Raw genomic sequence first — 16,355 nt, forward strand, 5'->3', positions numbered from 1 at the left:
GAATTGCCTTACCGTGGAATACATATGTTGGATAATTAGCAGGGGGTAGAGCTGACAGAATCTCTTTTGCATTTAATTTGCATAGTTCTTTGATAACATTAAGGCATCTTAAGGAAGAAGAAAAGGCACCATGAAAAACAGCACATAACACCACTTGCTTTTGAACCTTTCCAAAACAAAAATTTTACAGTAATAATGTGTGCAGAGGAAGAAAGAGGCAAGAAGTAGGTGTATTAACGGACTTGGAGAGTGTGGGTAGGCTTGAAATTTGTAATGTTCTGCAGATCTTGGCAGTCTACCAAGGATTCCCCTTGTCCTCTCTGCTTTTCAACATCCATAAAACCCACTGAGATGAGAACTAAACAGCATTTTGCTATCAGACATTACTGGGAATATGTTTAAGTAGTAGGTTCAGCTTAAGATCCAGTTAAATGCTGCAGTGTTGCTGTGTTGGTGAGATTTATTTTAAAACCCTCCTTATGTAAATGGACTTCCTGTCATCTGCATGAGAAGAAACAGGACAAGATTTGGGGTCAGCAGGCTCAACTCCATTGACTTGCTCATCGCAATAGACCATTGAAAAATTTGATGATGCAGTAGTAGTCTTACAAATATTCTTATGAAAAATATTATTGTTACTACCTTAGGAGGATAAACAAGTGCTTTAGTATGAATAAACTCATGAGAAGAGGGAAAGAAAGGTGGGGAAGATGTGTAAGAAATCACAAGTAGTTTGGAAATTTTGGTCAATAAAATCTGAACATGGTCTAAATGAAGAGAATGTGTTGGTGGGCTCTTTTCCATGGGGGTGGGAGCCAGGATGTGCTGACGTTTTGCTGTGGCCCCCACCCTGAGACCTGGCAAGGGGTAAACTCTCCCGGATGATGTGGCTTTTCCTACCTGTTGCTCCTACTACGCAGTGCAACCTCTGCAGCCTCCTTGGTCTGCTGGCTTTGGAGACAGTCATCTTAATGCTTAACAAGATGCATCCAGTTTGCTGTCATCATCATTGTGTGTTGCATACCCATACTTAACTTTCTGGCCAGGGGGCAGTTATCCCCAGCCTCTGATACTTGGTATCTAGCAGTATTTTAAGGAACTGCTGATTTCAGTTAAGGTGAGTCATGTTTTGCAGTCTCCTGGCATTTTTTTCAGATACTTGGATGGTAATTGCCGGCAATTTGCTGGGAGAAACAAAACTGGAAGAACCTCTGCTGTACCCTGGGGATGGGGGAGCCCAGGGTGCCCCGAGGGGCTGCGACTCCAGACAGTACTAAAGCAGGGGCCTCATTCTGCGAGAAAAATGCTGTCCTGCCGGACTGTTGGCTGCTGGTGTTGCTGAGATGGTGTCTGGATGGGGCCTTAATGGTTACCACATTTATGAAGTGCCCCGGGAGCTGGATTTGAATAAATTTTAATCCCTGGAGATTGAGTTCAGAGAGTTTGTCCCACCTATGACTTCTGCAGTTCTTTTATCGCATTCAGCAACTTTGTGATTTTTATTATTAGTATTTTTAATGAAGACAAATTTTTCCAACGTAAAAGCCGGCTATGAGAATCTGAAAGTCAGTTTCCGAAACAGGAATGCTCAGCCATTTCATGATGCAAGCAAAATTATACCAGCATGCTAATAGTTTGACAAGTCTGTTCTTGAGCAGAGCTGTTAAGCAGATAAACAAACAAACAAAAAACTGCTCATGCTTATATGTTGTGCTTGTGATGTTTGCTTTTTCCCTCTCTCTAAAAATGTTTTTATTGAAAAGAATGTGGCTTTAAAATGTCCTTTTCTCTCATATAAATCAATGTCATGCAACCCTCCCTTATATATGTCGTAGGTGCTTAGAACATAAACTCTCCAAACATTATGAAAAGGTTATTTGGAGTAATTTTTAACAATATTCTGAAATGACTGGGGTTTAAATTTGGCCTGGGATGTTAAGCAGCCCCCACTTCCCACAGTCTTCAGTTAGTTCCCTTGCTTTCCAGTCCCTCAGGAGGGTCACGGAGAAGCTTTTCCCATCCCTGCTGCAGAAACAGCAAAGCTGGACGGGAGGAAGCCGCTGTGCAAGGCTGGAGTTGTCATGGCCCTGGTTTTGACAGGGACTAGTGGAGGCACCAGCAGGGTCCTGTAAAGCTGCAGGGAAAGGAAGGGTGGTTGGGCTGGTGCACATTGGTCGTTGCTGGTGGGCCAGTCTCACAGGGAGGAACCATTGCCCTGAGAAAAGCTATGAAGCTGAGCCCTGGGAAATTTCAGGCTACTCTCTGGAAATAACAAGCCCACCAGTAGTTCCCAGATTTAAAAAGACAAAGAGAGCAAACTTTCCATAAAATATGTGGCAACCCGTGGATGTGAGCTTTTTTCCTGAGATGTCTTTGTTCCTCTCTTATCTTTAGCATATTCTTTTTGTACCTCAAACCGTGCTTTCCCATGTCCTTCGGCCTTTTATTTCCTTCCACAGAGCTGTGGAAAATAGGGGCAGAGCTGAGAGGAGGCATTTTTCCACCTCGTTATAAAACATTTCACCCTCCTCCCTTGGTGGGATGGTAAGTCTTGAGGAGAAAACCACAGGCTTTTGTCATTAGGCAAAGGTCCAGGGTGGGAAATTGGAGCTGCATCTCTCCTGGGCTTGCTGAAAGGCTTAGGTTCAAGAAGTAGTAAGGTCAAGGTGAGGTCAGCCTTGGCCATTGCACACATCTTATGACCCTGACTTTTTTGCAAAGTCCAAACCAGCTTGAGACAAAGCTGTAAAAAAAATAAAATGCACATAATAAAGAGCGTTTACAGAGCCAGCAGAAGCCTGAGTACAGTAATTTATTTATAGAAAGCATGTGTATTGGTTAATAAGGGGAGCACGCAGCACAATAGCACAATACAAGTTGTAAAAGAAAGTGGAGGCTGTGAATTCGGCAGCATTTCTTCAGTCTTTTGTAATGCACGAGCAATACCTGGCTGGTATCTTCATGGAGGGCATTGTAAGATGAGAAGGGGGCAAGATTTCTCCTAAGAGACTGGTGGTTTGCAGTGCTTCAGTTTTGGGGTGCCAGTCTCAGAAGAATCTGTAAAGAGGTTAAAAAGTTAGTCTAGGGAAAAAATACACTATGGATGTCCATCAGCTATAGTGGATGCTACCTGTAGGTTTCTGCCTGGGAAACGTAGAAAGGTGAAGGAATGTGATTTTAGTCAGATGTTTGGTTGGGCGTTTTTTTATCATTATCTGAGATAGAAGTGAAGAAGTGTAGTGGGCACACCTCTGGTTGGAGAGCTTGACTGATTTGGAGAAGAGCCTTTGGTGATGATACTTGGGAAAGGTGTTGGCAGACCAGGCTGTTTTGACTGGAAGTCTCAGGGCAGACTGCTGGGTGTTAAGTGGAGAGCTGGAAAATACCAATGCTAGAACCATTTCTAAGTCCTTGTTTAGAAAAAAAATACAGAACAGCTAATTGATATGGCCCCCACCTCCTGTAAAAATATACTGGAGGATTTTTGTCAGCAGTCTGCTGAGGCGAGTTCCAGCCCAGCAGGGCTGGAGGGGCCCAGCCGGGCCATCCCCCTCCTGTCAGCTCTGCCTCTGCTCCAACTGCAGAGCAAACCAGTTTAATTCCCCGAGCTCCAAGCCCCCACCCCACCCCACATTTTTCTTTTTCTGTGTTAACTTTCTGCCATTTTGGTGATCTCAATCAGCTTTATCATATGATCTGATGAGTGCCAGAAGGAGCTGAGTGCTTCTTAGAGAAATGTGTGCCAGGAGGCTGGAGGGAGGCAGGGGAAGGAAGGGTTGGAGCTCCGTGCCGCAGGAGCTGGGATCTATTAATTCAGCTCCAGCTGTACTGAGAAACCGTACCCTTATGGTGGCAGAGCTGAAGGAAGACAACGTCTTGTTCTTGTCTAGCTATCGTGAGACAGGCAAAGAGAGCTATTGTGGGTATGGTGTATCACTTGAAGAAACTTCACTTTTTTTTTTTTTTTTTTTTTTTGCTAGCCAAGACCAAAATAAAGAGAAATGTCCTTTTGCAATCCCCTAAGCATGCTTGCATTTACCCAGCGAAATATCACCCAGGTACCAGGCACTGGTACATAGAAATAAAATATGCAATACATGGAGTTTAAGTCTTCTATCATGTTAATAAACTGTCAGTACTGACTATGAGCCTTGCTAAAGTAAACAGAAGGGAATCTGTGAATGTAGTCTGTCTGTGCTTAATCTTGATAATCATCCTTTAAATGTCGAGTGAAAGAAATGGATTCTAAGATTTGTGTAAGAATATTCCAAAGATATATATATTTCTAGCCATCTAGAGTATTTTTTGGTTTTTCATGTGAAGCATCTATCAGAAGGGCCCAGTCCAGCTGGAGAAAACCCAGTGACTGGAGCTCTTGTCCCAGTGTTTTACTCTGTGTGTGCTGAAGGGATGGGTGAGATGCTGGTGCTGACAGTTCTCTCTCTTCTTCAGGGTCGTCATGTCAAAACGGGTCAGCTGGCAGCCATCAAAGTCATGGATGTTACTGAGGTGAGTAGAGGAACATTCTTCTTTATTAGCAATACGGATAAAATTTAATAATGAGAGATGGCACATGGCTTACCTCATGTTTATGTTGAAGGGCAGGGTCCTTGCACGTGATCGTTTGCTTTCTGTTTGCAGGACCTGACCTCTCGAGCCCATTTGCCCTTTGCAAGATTTCTGTGTGCTTGCGTGCAGGGGCCTCTGTCCTTCAGAGATTGCTTTGGCTGGTCCCAGGACATACGAGAACACGTAGCATTCCCTTTTCAGAAATTTCTCAGAAGAGGGGAAAAAAGTCAGTTTCCCTGCTTTCCACATTTTTGTATTAAATGTAACATCTTGCTTTTACTGAAAAAGCAGGTGAGGAGGCTGCTTGATGTGCAGCACAGTAGTTTTCCTGGTGCATTTGCAGCCTAAGAAGGGTGTAGGTTTATTCAAAGGAAACAGGTCCAATAAAGTTCCCAGAAGCCTGGAAGCAGAAACATCTGCAGGAACGATGAGCAGATTGCTGGCAGAATTCAGCAGCGTAAAGTAGTAGTTGTAACTGACCCAAGGGGATTTACTGTGGAGCTTTAGATGGGAAAGATGAGAAATTAACCCAGCCAAAGAAATAAAAAATATATTCCCATATTTAAATCCTTAGATGTCTTGCAGTTTATGCTGTTGAAAAAGCAATCAGTATAAATGAAGTCTTCAAAACAGATTAGGAAAAACATGAGTTTTCCCCTGTTAGTTCCATTTGTGTTTTATAGAGTTACATCTGCAAATTAACACAACAACTTCAGATTTAAAATTGAATGAGATCTTACTGGGTGATATCTGCAATGCTGGACTGGTATCATACTTCTGAAGAGAGGTTGTACCTCTTCAAGCATCCTGCTTTTCTGAACTCCTCAAAAAATATGTTTATGCGTGTGCAGTGTACAGAGCAGGGTGTCTTTGGTGAGCTAGTTATATTAAGCAAAACTCCTACAAGGGTGTTGCTGCAAAATATTTTCTATTTTAGTGTGTATATAGGCACCAACAAGTAAAAATGGCCTTAGACACAAGCTCCTGGGTGAGTGGCTGTGTGTAATCAGTAAATAGGCAGGAGGGAGGAAAAGAAGAAGGCAGGATTGGATTGACTGGTAGGACTTCAGTCATATCACTGGATCTCCTTGTGATCAATGAGCAGTGTGACTTCTGCTCTCTAACGTCAGCTGTTGTGTTTGCCAAGAGCTGGACATTCTTACTTTGTAAGATGGCCTGATAAATATCGGTTTTCAGCTGGAGATTTTCAAAGGCTGCCTTCATGAGGAGGCAGTGCCCTTTTGCTGCAGTTAACAAACAGAGAAACCAGAGAAGAATGAAGATGCTTTGACGTACAGAGAATGTTCTTTGCACAGCAATGTTTCCATTTGTGCAGCAGCTTTACACGGGGCAGTTTGCTGGACTGTGCAGAACGAAGGCTTCTTCCATAACATTAAGACTGGCTGTACTGCACACTCCCTCTGTTTTTAATAGCATATATTAATCACAAACAGTTGTAATGGAGAGGTTGCAGAGCAAAAGGAAAACAATTGAAAAACACTGTCCGTAATGTGGCTGAGCTCATGTTGTGAGAGATGGCTTATGTTTTGAAAATTTCTGTATTTTTTGGCTGGTTTTGAAAAGCTAGTTGTATATTGGCACTATCTTTTATCTCACAAGTTCATGCTTTTTTTTAGGGGATGAAGGGCAGTCAGAGGGAGGAGTTTGGAGATATTAGCCCCATGCAGCTTAGAAGTGTTGTCGTTCCTACCAGTGGAGCTCATGTGTTTTTGCTTCAAAGTAATGAGCCTGCAGAGGCTAAAAATGTGGTGTGAATTCTTCCAAGTCGTGCTAAGTCAGATCCACTTTTTAGCACGAGGCGTGGGTGATGCTGTTGCTAACACCAGGCGTGGGTGATACCATTGCATGTACCATTTTCTCAGTGGCAGATGTGGCTGTGCTGGTTCCTTGCCTGTTTCCCAGCACTTGTTGCCAGCACAGCTGCCCCAGAGCTATGGTGACCTGGATCAGTGAACAGGCCCCAGTTGCTGATTAAAAATACCCTCACTCTGCTCTTTCCACCAGTTATTTATAACCTGGATTGGTGCATTGATCTAGTGTAGCACATGGCATTACAAACTGTTGTGCCATCGCTATGAAGAAGATGGAGTGAGACTGCAAAAGAGATGCTGTGGGTGAGAAGGTAGCTCAAATTGATGTCGCCTCAATGGCTCCAGTTCCTCAAGGGATGGTTTCATGAACACCTCCTTTTTCCTGGTGGATTGTGCAGCACCATCCTGGTTCTAGCTCAACACAGCTTATGGACGTGGTGGGAGGAGAGAACATGGGGACGGGGGGGCAGTGACTGCTGCCTTCAGTACTGCCCCAAAAGAAATGCCTCAAATTTACCTTCTCCACCTGCTTTGAAAGCTACAGTTACAGGAGCTTTTCTTGTAGGCTAATGGTAACAGTGTCCGTGCCCATGGGGAAAGAGGCTTGAGTGGAAACTAGAAAACTTTTTAATGAGCAGCTACTGAAGCTCTAGGTGATTTGTGCCTCTGTGCATATTTTACTGGCAGTGTTATGCCTTTCTGCTTAAATACAAGCAGTGCAATGAAGGATATCTGATTGTTTTTTCTAACCTGCGTTGAGACCAGACACAAGACTTGCTTTCTTCTGTGATACCTCTGATCGAGTGCTTGCTTTGCCAAACGCTTAACAAATTAGAAAGCCTAATGTGTTGGCACGCTCTGTGGGCACGCCTCAAATCTTCAGTTTTCAAGGCCCCGATTTGGCAATTCACACGTTGCTCAGGATCAGCGAGGTTACATCAGTTCTGGGCTGTAAAGCTTTGATCACTCAGACAGGAGGGATGTCAAAGTCAGAGTGAAGGCTTCCCTGAAAAAGTTTTGGTTGGCATGAAGAAAACGAGGTACTATAACCTCCGACTAGAGACGCTGGAAGGAACACTACAGCTCTGTAATGTACATGGTGCTGTGGAAATGTTCTTCATCCTTCTCAGCTTTTCTTGTGGTTTTCTCTACAGATTTTAATTTTGAAAAGAATGGTGGTAAGGATGAGAAAAGAGGAGGTGGGCTGAAGATATCAGCTTGATCTTTGCATATATTATGACTAGTTAGTACTGCTGCCTGAAACATTGTGGGGGGTGTTGATGTGCATAAAACTTTCCTGTCTCTTCCACTTTCCTCCTCTCTAAACAAATTAAGAAAAGATCTAGAAGATTGTATGGATCTTTATAGATCTTTAGATCTATAGCAGTAAAGCAAGCACTGAAAGATCTAAAGATCTGTGAGTCTTCCTACAGAATGATGCATACGTAGGTCCTATTTTCACTTTTTGAGGGCAAAGCTAGAGTGCATGTAGCGTGAAAAAATTTCACTGGAGTGTAGAACAAATGAAAACAAAAATCCACCAGTCCTCATCAGCTGAAAGCTATTCAGTTGTTGGAATGAGCCCAATGACCGTAAAAGGGGCATAATGCAAACTATCAGCGTATACATGCTTTAAAAATTATTTTCCAAAATGTACATATGTAGGATGAATCTCAGGCTGTGCACATGTTGTGGTGGGAGGCGTTATTTGAGAGATTCCTGTAGTCTGTCTTCAATCTTTTTATTGTAGGGTCTCTGTTCCTTTTGGGGTACTGTTTTGGAGAAGGTGGTGTTCAGTCCATGTTGAGCCCTTCCCCTCGCTGCCCACGCTACTGGGTTTCCATGAGCTCCTTGCTGCGTGTGCGGCACTGTAGCACACCGAGGGAGCTGTGACTGGTGTTATCAGATGCAATACAAGTACGCTGTAAGGTTTGGCAGTCACCATTTAGTTAGAAGAATCCATTTTCTTGTGAAGCAAATAACATTTAAAACCTTAGCAAAGCTTACTTGGCAAATCTGCCTGCATCTGAGCTGTTAACTTGCATTATACCCTAAACAGACAGCTTGACTCTGCTCAACTCTTTTGGAGGCTTTCTTTGCAGCTGCATGGTTGTTTCCAGTGTCACTCCTGTGTTCCCCTTCCAGCGATGCTTTTCTCTTTGAAAGGTTTAGTAACTGATTGTGAGGGAAAAAACATAATCACTGCTTTTCTGTTTGTTATAACCCCTGACGCTGCTGCTTCTTCCTCCTACCTCTTCCCACACACACTCTTGGCATCCCTTGGGAAAGTTTTCCGCATGCCTTTTTAATAGCAGCATTTCTCAGCTCTTGTGCCCAGTGTTTCATGACTTGTCCAGTCTAGTCTGTGTAAAATTATGCTAAGTAAACAACTGGATACTGTATCCTGCTGATTTATGAAAGAAGCTGGATTGCTTTTAGTGCTTGCCTGTCTTGCCCTTTCTGTATGTGCTCTGCAGAAAAATTAGCCCCAAACCAAAACCTCCAGGCCTGCAGAGAAACGTGGCACGTCTCCCATGCCTCAACAGAAAAGGTTACTCGAATTATTCACTGCCATCCTCCTGACTCTGCTGACAGCTTTTTTCTGTTGTGATAGGCAAATCAGTTTGATTCTTGTGAGTCTGTATCTTATGGCCCACGTGGTGTTATAAACTGCAATCATGTGGATGATCTATCCATCGTCCATAAGACATCCCAAAAACAGTCTGCAGAAAGACTGCAGATAAATATAAATGTGCGTGTTCCCACACATGCAGGCAGACAAAATGAGGGAAGAACAAAAGTAATAACCATGAAAAGTTTGCCCTGACTTTTATGTGTAAGGTGGTGGATGTTTTTTTTGGTTTATTTTTTTTTTTCTTGAAAAACCAAAGACTGTGGATTTTTATCTGTTTGGAGGAAATAAAAAAAAAAGGGAAAATAAAAAGCTGTAGCAGACTGGGAAGTGCAGATCCTCACAGCACTGTGCAACAGAACTGGGGCAAGCTAGTTTGGAGAAGCCGAATTTGGGCTGGCCCTTCAGTCTGCAGACATGAGTGCACTGCTTTACCTAGTGTAGCATAGCTGCCTGATAAATCACTTACATACCAGTCCATAGCAATACTTACTGCTAAGTTAGCCAAAGCAAACGTGAAGCCAGTAGAGTTACTAAGAGCCTTTGCTGTGCCCCTTCCTTATGATATGAATTGGGGAAGATGGGTCAAGGACCTAAAAAATCCAGATTGTTTCCATGGGGAGTACTGGCACCTTGCTTGCTTGTCCCTGAAATGTCAGGTTGCCTACTACTAGTCTGTACAAAATGTTGCGGTCTTTAGTTAAACAGTTACTTGGCAAAACAAAGAATTGTTCTCTGGAAAAGGAGTAAATAAATAGGAAAGGTATTTACAATGTGGACAGCCCTGCTGTTTGGTGTCTCCTGAAGCTGATTAATCTCTGATGTCTTCCAGGGATTAGGTCAAAAAAAAAAAAAAAAAAGCTGCTGGGAACTTTCTATTACAGTTCAGAGAAAAACAGAGCGGGACAGCATGGTCCCTGTAACATCTGGTTTGGGAGGAGGTCAAAGAGAGCAAAGCAGTGCTCAGCCTGCCATCTTGTAGTCCTAACGGCGCAAAGCGACATTTAATTCTGGAGAGCCCTTTGTTCTTACAGTCATGCAAGGACCCGTGACTTTATCTCCCAGCAAAGCAAATACAGCTAACACCGGGCTTGAGTCTTATCTGCAATTTTCGGACGTGATCCAAGAAACTTCCCTGGAACAGTGGTGGCACCAGTTTGAATGAAGGGCAAACTTCCCCTTTGTTCATCCAAGTCCTGGGGTGGTTAGCAAGACTGTCAGGCTGGAGAAGCTTATTTGAGTAGAGGAGGGTGTCAGGTTTGATGCGGCTGCAAGATGGAGTTTGAAGAGAGAGCTCCATATGTGGTTTGAGGTCAGGGCAGAAAGTCATGGCTGTTATCAAGCAGCTTGGGAAATGGTACTTGATGTGGATTGTATGAAGAGAGCTGGTGTTGAGTACCAAGGCTCTGCGTTGCTGTGTCCCAGCAAAGAGCAACTTCACACTGATACTGTGCAGTTGTGGGAAAAATTTGCAATGTGTCCATGCTTGTTTCTCCATCTACTTTTTTCAGTATATGGTTTCTTTGCGCAAGATTTCCACCTGAGTAAAAGACTTTTTGCATGCCCAGCCTACAGGCAGTTGTCCTTGTGGGTGTACCTCTCTGTATATTTTTAACACACTTGCTTTGGAACCTGACTGTTTCAAGGCTGGACGGAACAGATGTTTTCCCTTTGCCATGAAGATCCTTGAAGGCATCATTGCTGCCTCACCAGCATCTATTATCTGTCAACTGCAAAAGAGCTTTTACTGTGAAGGCTTCATGGTGCTCATTTAGTAGTATTGCTGGTGCACGGCTTTTCAGCTTGGCCAGGAGCTGGCTTCACACTCAAGGTTGATCGTGGATCACTATGTTAAGAAAGTGCAAAGCAAGCTGTGTTGCCTCTGCCTTCTCATCTGTATGCTTATGACAGGTCTCATGCAAGGTTTTTGTCCTGTGTAGCAGAAAATGTGCTCAGTAAATTGTAAGGCAGTTTAGATTGCACAAACAGAATTTATGGCCACATAAAGGGAACTTTGTTGTCTTCTGGAGCACAGAAGAATCTCCTTGTTTTAGGGGGGTAGCTTTAAAGTGTTGCCTACCTGGCTGTAAGAGAACCAGGTAACACAAGAGATGATGCTCAGGAGGTACTCCTCAGCTGTGGCACTGAGATCTGTTACTGCTCATCAGTATGTGAGAGCACATATTTAGTACTGGAACATAATGGAAACTAGAAGGCTGTGTAGGCTACAGCTGACTTCTATTGGTGGAAGGACGAGAGTCCATATTAAGAAGATTTCGCTGCAAGTCTTAAGCTCTTTGGACAAGTCTGGACTTTTTCCTTAAAAAATTCTTTCCTTTGGTCTGACGGTGTGACTGCATTGACATGCTCGGAAAAGATAAGTCATCTAGGCGAGCTACTGACGTCTGTTACCGTCATTGTAATGAGTAGGACAGGCACTTGAATTCCCGGTGTTGGGTACTGTTCATCTGTCCAGGTGGGCAACACTCATGCATTTAACTGTAATCCTGTGCCTATTTTTTTTCAGTCCTTAGGCTTGCTACCTGCAGTCTCCTGGAGACCTGCTGTGTTAACATTGACAAGGAAGTCACTAATGACAATATGATTTCATATGCATATGAGTGACTGCTAGCATCTGCCTGTGTTAGGGAAGTCTGGACACTAACACTATCAGTGGTGAAGGCTCAGTGTGGGCAGCACGCAGATGCTTTCACAGTCATGATATTTAACCTACTGGTCATACCTGCACTGACATGAATTTGAGCAATAATAGCCTGCACAAGTTCTAGTGATGGAGCATTTCTGCCGAGCCGAGGGGAATGTTCATGCAGGTGGCCTCAATGCAGGCGTTTCACCGCTGCCTCCCCTGAGCTCTTGTTTGTTTGAGCTGTCTGAGGAGATTCGAGTTCTGATGGGAAACAGAAATGTTTTTGTGTGCAGATAATAGCAAAAAGCACAGGACTGCATTTTGTGTCATTTCTGTCAGACACACAGCACAGCTCAATTTACCCTCGGTGAATCAGACATATTGTCTACTCAAGGAAAACAAGGCAACCCTGTCAATAAAGTGTTAAGAGCATGTGTGCTCTTGCCAGTTTGGGCAGAGTAAAACCAGAGCATTGTGCTTTCATTTTAGCAAGTATCTAGGCAGAACTCAGGTTTGCGGTGTAGTCCTCCTGCCTGAATAGGCAGGCAAGAGATCCCAGATCCACTGTGAGCTGCTGTCTTTCAGAGCTGCACTTTAAAATCTGGCTTGGGCATTAGGATCAAAGAAAGGAGAATTAATTTGCTGTTTATGTTAAAGGGAATATATCTGTTTGAAATGTAATCTTTCTTGACTGTGTTTAATTGTAGTATCATAAACCGCACCTGCCTGTGGGCTCCTCCTGTTTTTGCTGTGACATTCCATATTTTTATCTTGACTTCCTAAGGAAATGAGGCTTCTTGGCGGTAGTTTGTGTGTTCTGCCTTCTTTTCCACCGAATACCTTGTGGATCTGCTGGCCAACTTTGGCCAAGTTTAATGAGGAAGAGAAATTCCAAAGATACAAAGTCCTGACAAGTTATGTGAAAACTGGCAGGCTGTGCGGAGAAGAGAGGCTGAAATTTATAGTCTCTGCTTTGGGAATGGTAGGCAGATCTTAGCCATTGTCCATTAGCAGTCAGCTGGCCACTGTGTTGCAGTAAATCAAGGGGAGGAGGTAGATAACTTTTTTTTAAAAGAAAAAGTTCTGATGCTTGGCTTTCAAGTGAGTGCTGCAGCTGTAGGAATGTGTGCAGGGTAGCACAGGCAAGCTACTTTTAAGCATTTTAAAATCTCCTTCTGGTTCATTATTTAGTTTATGGGTCCACAAATAGTATTGTACATTTGAGATTATCCTACATGATCTCTCTCTCTCCCTTTCTCTTTCTTAACGTGTGCATATGTATATATAAATATAAAATAGCAAAGTTATTCTCCAACATTTAACAAGATAAAAATGTTTGCTCTAAGTCCCCCAACAGTGCTCCTTTTGCAAAATGCAGTTTGAGTGATTGTGTAGGGAATTGTTGGCTAAAACAGTCTTAAACCCCAGCTCCTAAAACTAGAGATTATGGCAGCAAGTGCTAATGTGCAAGGACCTGGGAATTCATTGTACTCTAAACTGACTTGTAACCATGATGAATGCTCCCCTTGTGCCTTACAGGAAAGTGTTCTTCTCCTCCTGTGCCCAGTCTTTAAGTGTGCAATGGGAAGCTGAGCTAAGTGTTAAAAGAGCCTTGAAAATACTGCACAAACTAGCTCAGTTGATCAGTGTAGGAGAAGATATTGTTTGTCTCATGAACCTAGAAATGCCTCAAGTCATTTCCAGCAAGGGGCCTGTGTACAGTCCTCTGTATAGGTTTAATCTGAAAGTTATTAAAGCCCTCTGAGTGTGCTTTGTGTAGCCTCTCTTGCAGATTTATTTAGCAGTAGAAAATGTTCTCTGCAAAGGTGTTGTCGTTAAATTGCAAAGATCGGTGTTTCATAATAAACATGCGGTTTAGTTTTGCTCTTCTGTCCTTGACATCTCTCTTAGTAAGACCCTGCTTCAAGTGGGATTAGACCGATGGGAGTCTGGCCAAGGAGGCATCTTTTTGTTCTGATGATCCCTGCTGAATTTTTTAATGTCAGGCTTTCTCAGATGTTTTGATCTGAAAGGGATATCTGTGACAAGTTAGCGAGTTAGTCGCAGAAGCAGCTACTGTGTAGAGAGCACATTGTTGTGTTTTGCCTCATGTCCACCAGGTAAAATGGTAGTTTCCTTAATCAGTGCGTCACTGGTGCAAAAGGTGTGGTGCAAGTTCAGCAGCCTGCTCTCTTGTGCCCCTGGTTCTGCAGAATGATGGGGCCTTCACAAATGTCTCCCCCTCTCTCTGCCTAGTGGAGGGGTCAGTTCCAGAAATGAACTTTGAGTTTTCTGCGTGTTCGTTGATATATGAGGTGTTTCTGCAGTGTTTCACCAGAGCGAGGATATTTTCCACTACAGCTCCTTCTTCCTGAACTGAATTTTAGTGTTTGATTCTGGAGCTGGTAAGAACTAAGTGGAAATCCTAGTGTAAATGCAGCAGCCCACAGGCCTTCAGATAACTGTTACAGACCTGGCAAAGCACCTTGGCTCTGCATGTGAGAGCAAGAAGGGAGAGTGTCCATGATCCCTGAGAATCGTTTTCTTATATGGAATACTTTACCACATGGAAATGTAATTGGGCAAACAGGCCCCAGGCAAGCGGGAAAGCAGGCGTGCCGGCGGCTGGTTGCTTGGCTCCCCCTGCGCTAACCTGTCCTCCCGGCCGGGGCTGCGGGCGGCCAGGCAGCCCTGAGTCACTGCTGTGGAAACAGTGATGCAAAGGCAGCACCATTAAGGAGGGTTTTATTTCTCTCTCACATTTTTACTTCTGTGGCCTTTTCCCTAGTGTTTATTGGTGTTTCCCCTCTTTGAGTCTGTGAAACAAACTGGTTTTTATGGATGAGTTAATTGTCTGACTAGTTAGTTAGTCAGGCTACGAAGATTATTAGGGGCCTAGAGCACTTTTCGTATGAAAAGAGACTGGGAGAGCTGGGTCTGTTCAGCCTGGAGAAGGCTGGAAGGGGATCTCATCGATATTTATAAATATATCAAGGGTGGATGTCAAGAGGACGGGACCAGACTCCTTTCAGTGATGCCCAGTGGTAGGATGAGGGGCAACAGGCACAGACTGAAGCACAGGAGGTTCCATCTGAATATGATGAGAAACTTCTTTACTTTGAGGATGCCAGAGCACTGGAACAGGCTGCCCAGAGAGGTTGTGGAGTCTCCTTCTCTGGAGACATTCAAAACCCACCTGGACACATTCCTGTGCAATCTGCTCTGGTGAACTTGATTTAGCAGGTGGGTTGGACTAGATGATCTCCAGAGGTCCCTTCCAAGCCCAACCATTCTGTGATTCTGTTTTTCACTGAATTTTTCTTTTTGTTTCTCTTGCTGTGTCTTTTTGCAGCAGTTTGCTTGAATGTAAAGCCTTGAGCCAATTATGAAATTAAGGAGTTGCACTTATTTATAGATCAGAGGGGGCTCTGTCATCAAACAAGTCTCCACTCAAATTGAAGTCCTTGATGGTGATGTTGGTTCTGATTTCAGAATTGCCACTGCTCCTCAGTTTTGGTTAAAAGAGTTTGGGAGATGTACCTTGCCTGGTCTTGATTTGCAACACAAATTGTTAGAGTTTGTACCATTCCTGTAAAACGAATGGATCAGCATGTAAATGCGAACTCATTCTGTTTCCGGTGCGTACAAATGTAAACAAACAAAAGCCTTTGTAAAGTCAGGAAAAGATTTCTCCCACTGGAAGAAGAGAAAGGAGGGAGAGTTGCATTTTCTAGTTCTAAATGTTCAGATGGCATCTTGTTGTGGTAACAGTGCTTCCTCCTGACATAGGTGTCTATGAGTTTTCCCTATTTTCTATTTACTTCTCCCTCAAGGTGTGGTTTTACAGTACAGCAAAACCAATTTGATGTCCAGCTGCTACTGCAGGAGCAACTCTGCCTCTCCTCCCCACTTTCCCAGATCCCTGTGTACCAGCATCTATCTAGTCCAATCCTTCTGAGAGCTCCACTGGCAAAGTGGAGCTCTCATTTTTGTTTGCTTGGTTGTTTGTTTTTAATACAGATTAGCTTTCTACTGTTTCTGCCCCAGCAAAAGCTGGTGGGGGCTTGGGTGAAAGGGGCTGGGCAGGGAGATGGAGAGGCTGCGGCCAGGAGCCGGCCTGCAGGAGCATCAGCAGCATCTCCTCAGGTTTACAGCCATGGAGCCGCCTGGGGAACCACACGCCCTCAGCCATCTCTTTGCTCCAGGAGGAAAATTGGCTTCAATGCCTTTCCAACAGCCTGTCTGCATCTTCCTTGGCCACCTGCGACAGCTGCTGGAGGGACTGTTTGTAAGTGCTCCACACCTGCAGATTTAGGAATAAAGAATGGAGTATAAAGGTCTTTTGCAGGGATTCCCCCACCCTCCGATTCTTTCCACTGTGCAGTTGGCTATTTTTAGTCTGCTTGCTTGCCTCAGAAATTACTTCACTTTCTGCTTTGGACCATTTCCATAACATTTATTGTGTTTCTGGATTCCAGCATTCAGGATAATGTCAGAGCAAAGAATCGCTGGGTGGCAAGCTCGGTTCCAATGGTGGGGTCAAAAACCTGTGCTGAGGATGTGTGATGCCAGCTGCCTCTTCATCTGGTGACCTGGAGAGGCTGGCCTAGATGGACCATGACCCATACTTGCAGGCAAAGAACTGTGTTAATCCTGAGTTTAATGGTGATTTGGT

The 16,355-nt window shown here is 43.9% G+C and overlaps 1 protein-coding gene across 9 annotated transcripts in view; it reads left to right on the forward strand.

Moving 5' to 3' along the window:
* Positions 1-16,355, forward strand: part of MAP4K4 (mitogen-activated protein kinase kinase kinase kinase 4) — a 164,110-nt gene that overhangs the window by 72,711 nt on the left and 75,044 nt on the right. For all 9 annotated transcript variants that reach the window (XM_082072911.1, XM_082072912.1, XM_082072915.1 and 6 more), the window contains exon 3: positions 4,453-4,509. In XM_082072911.1, the coding sequence (XP_081929037.1) occupies positions 4,453-4,509 (57 nt within the window). The remainder of the gene's footprint in view (positions 1-4,452; positions 4,510-16,355) is intronic.

Source organism: Streptopelia decaocto (genome assembly GCF_964273445.1).
Source record: "Streptopelia decaocto genome assembly, chromosome: 1".
NCBI lineage: Eukaryota > Metazoa > Chordata > Aves > Columbiformes > Columbidae > Streptopelia > Streptopelia decaocto.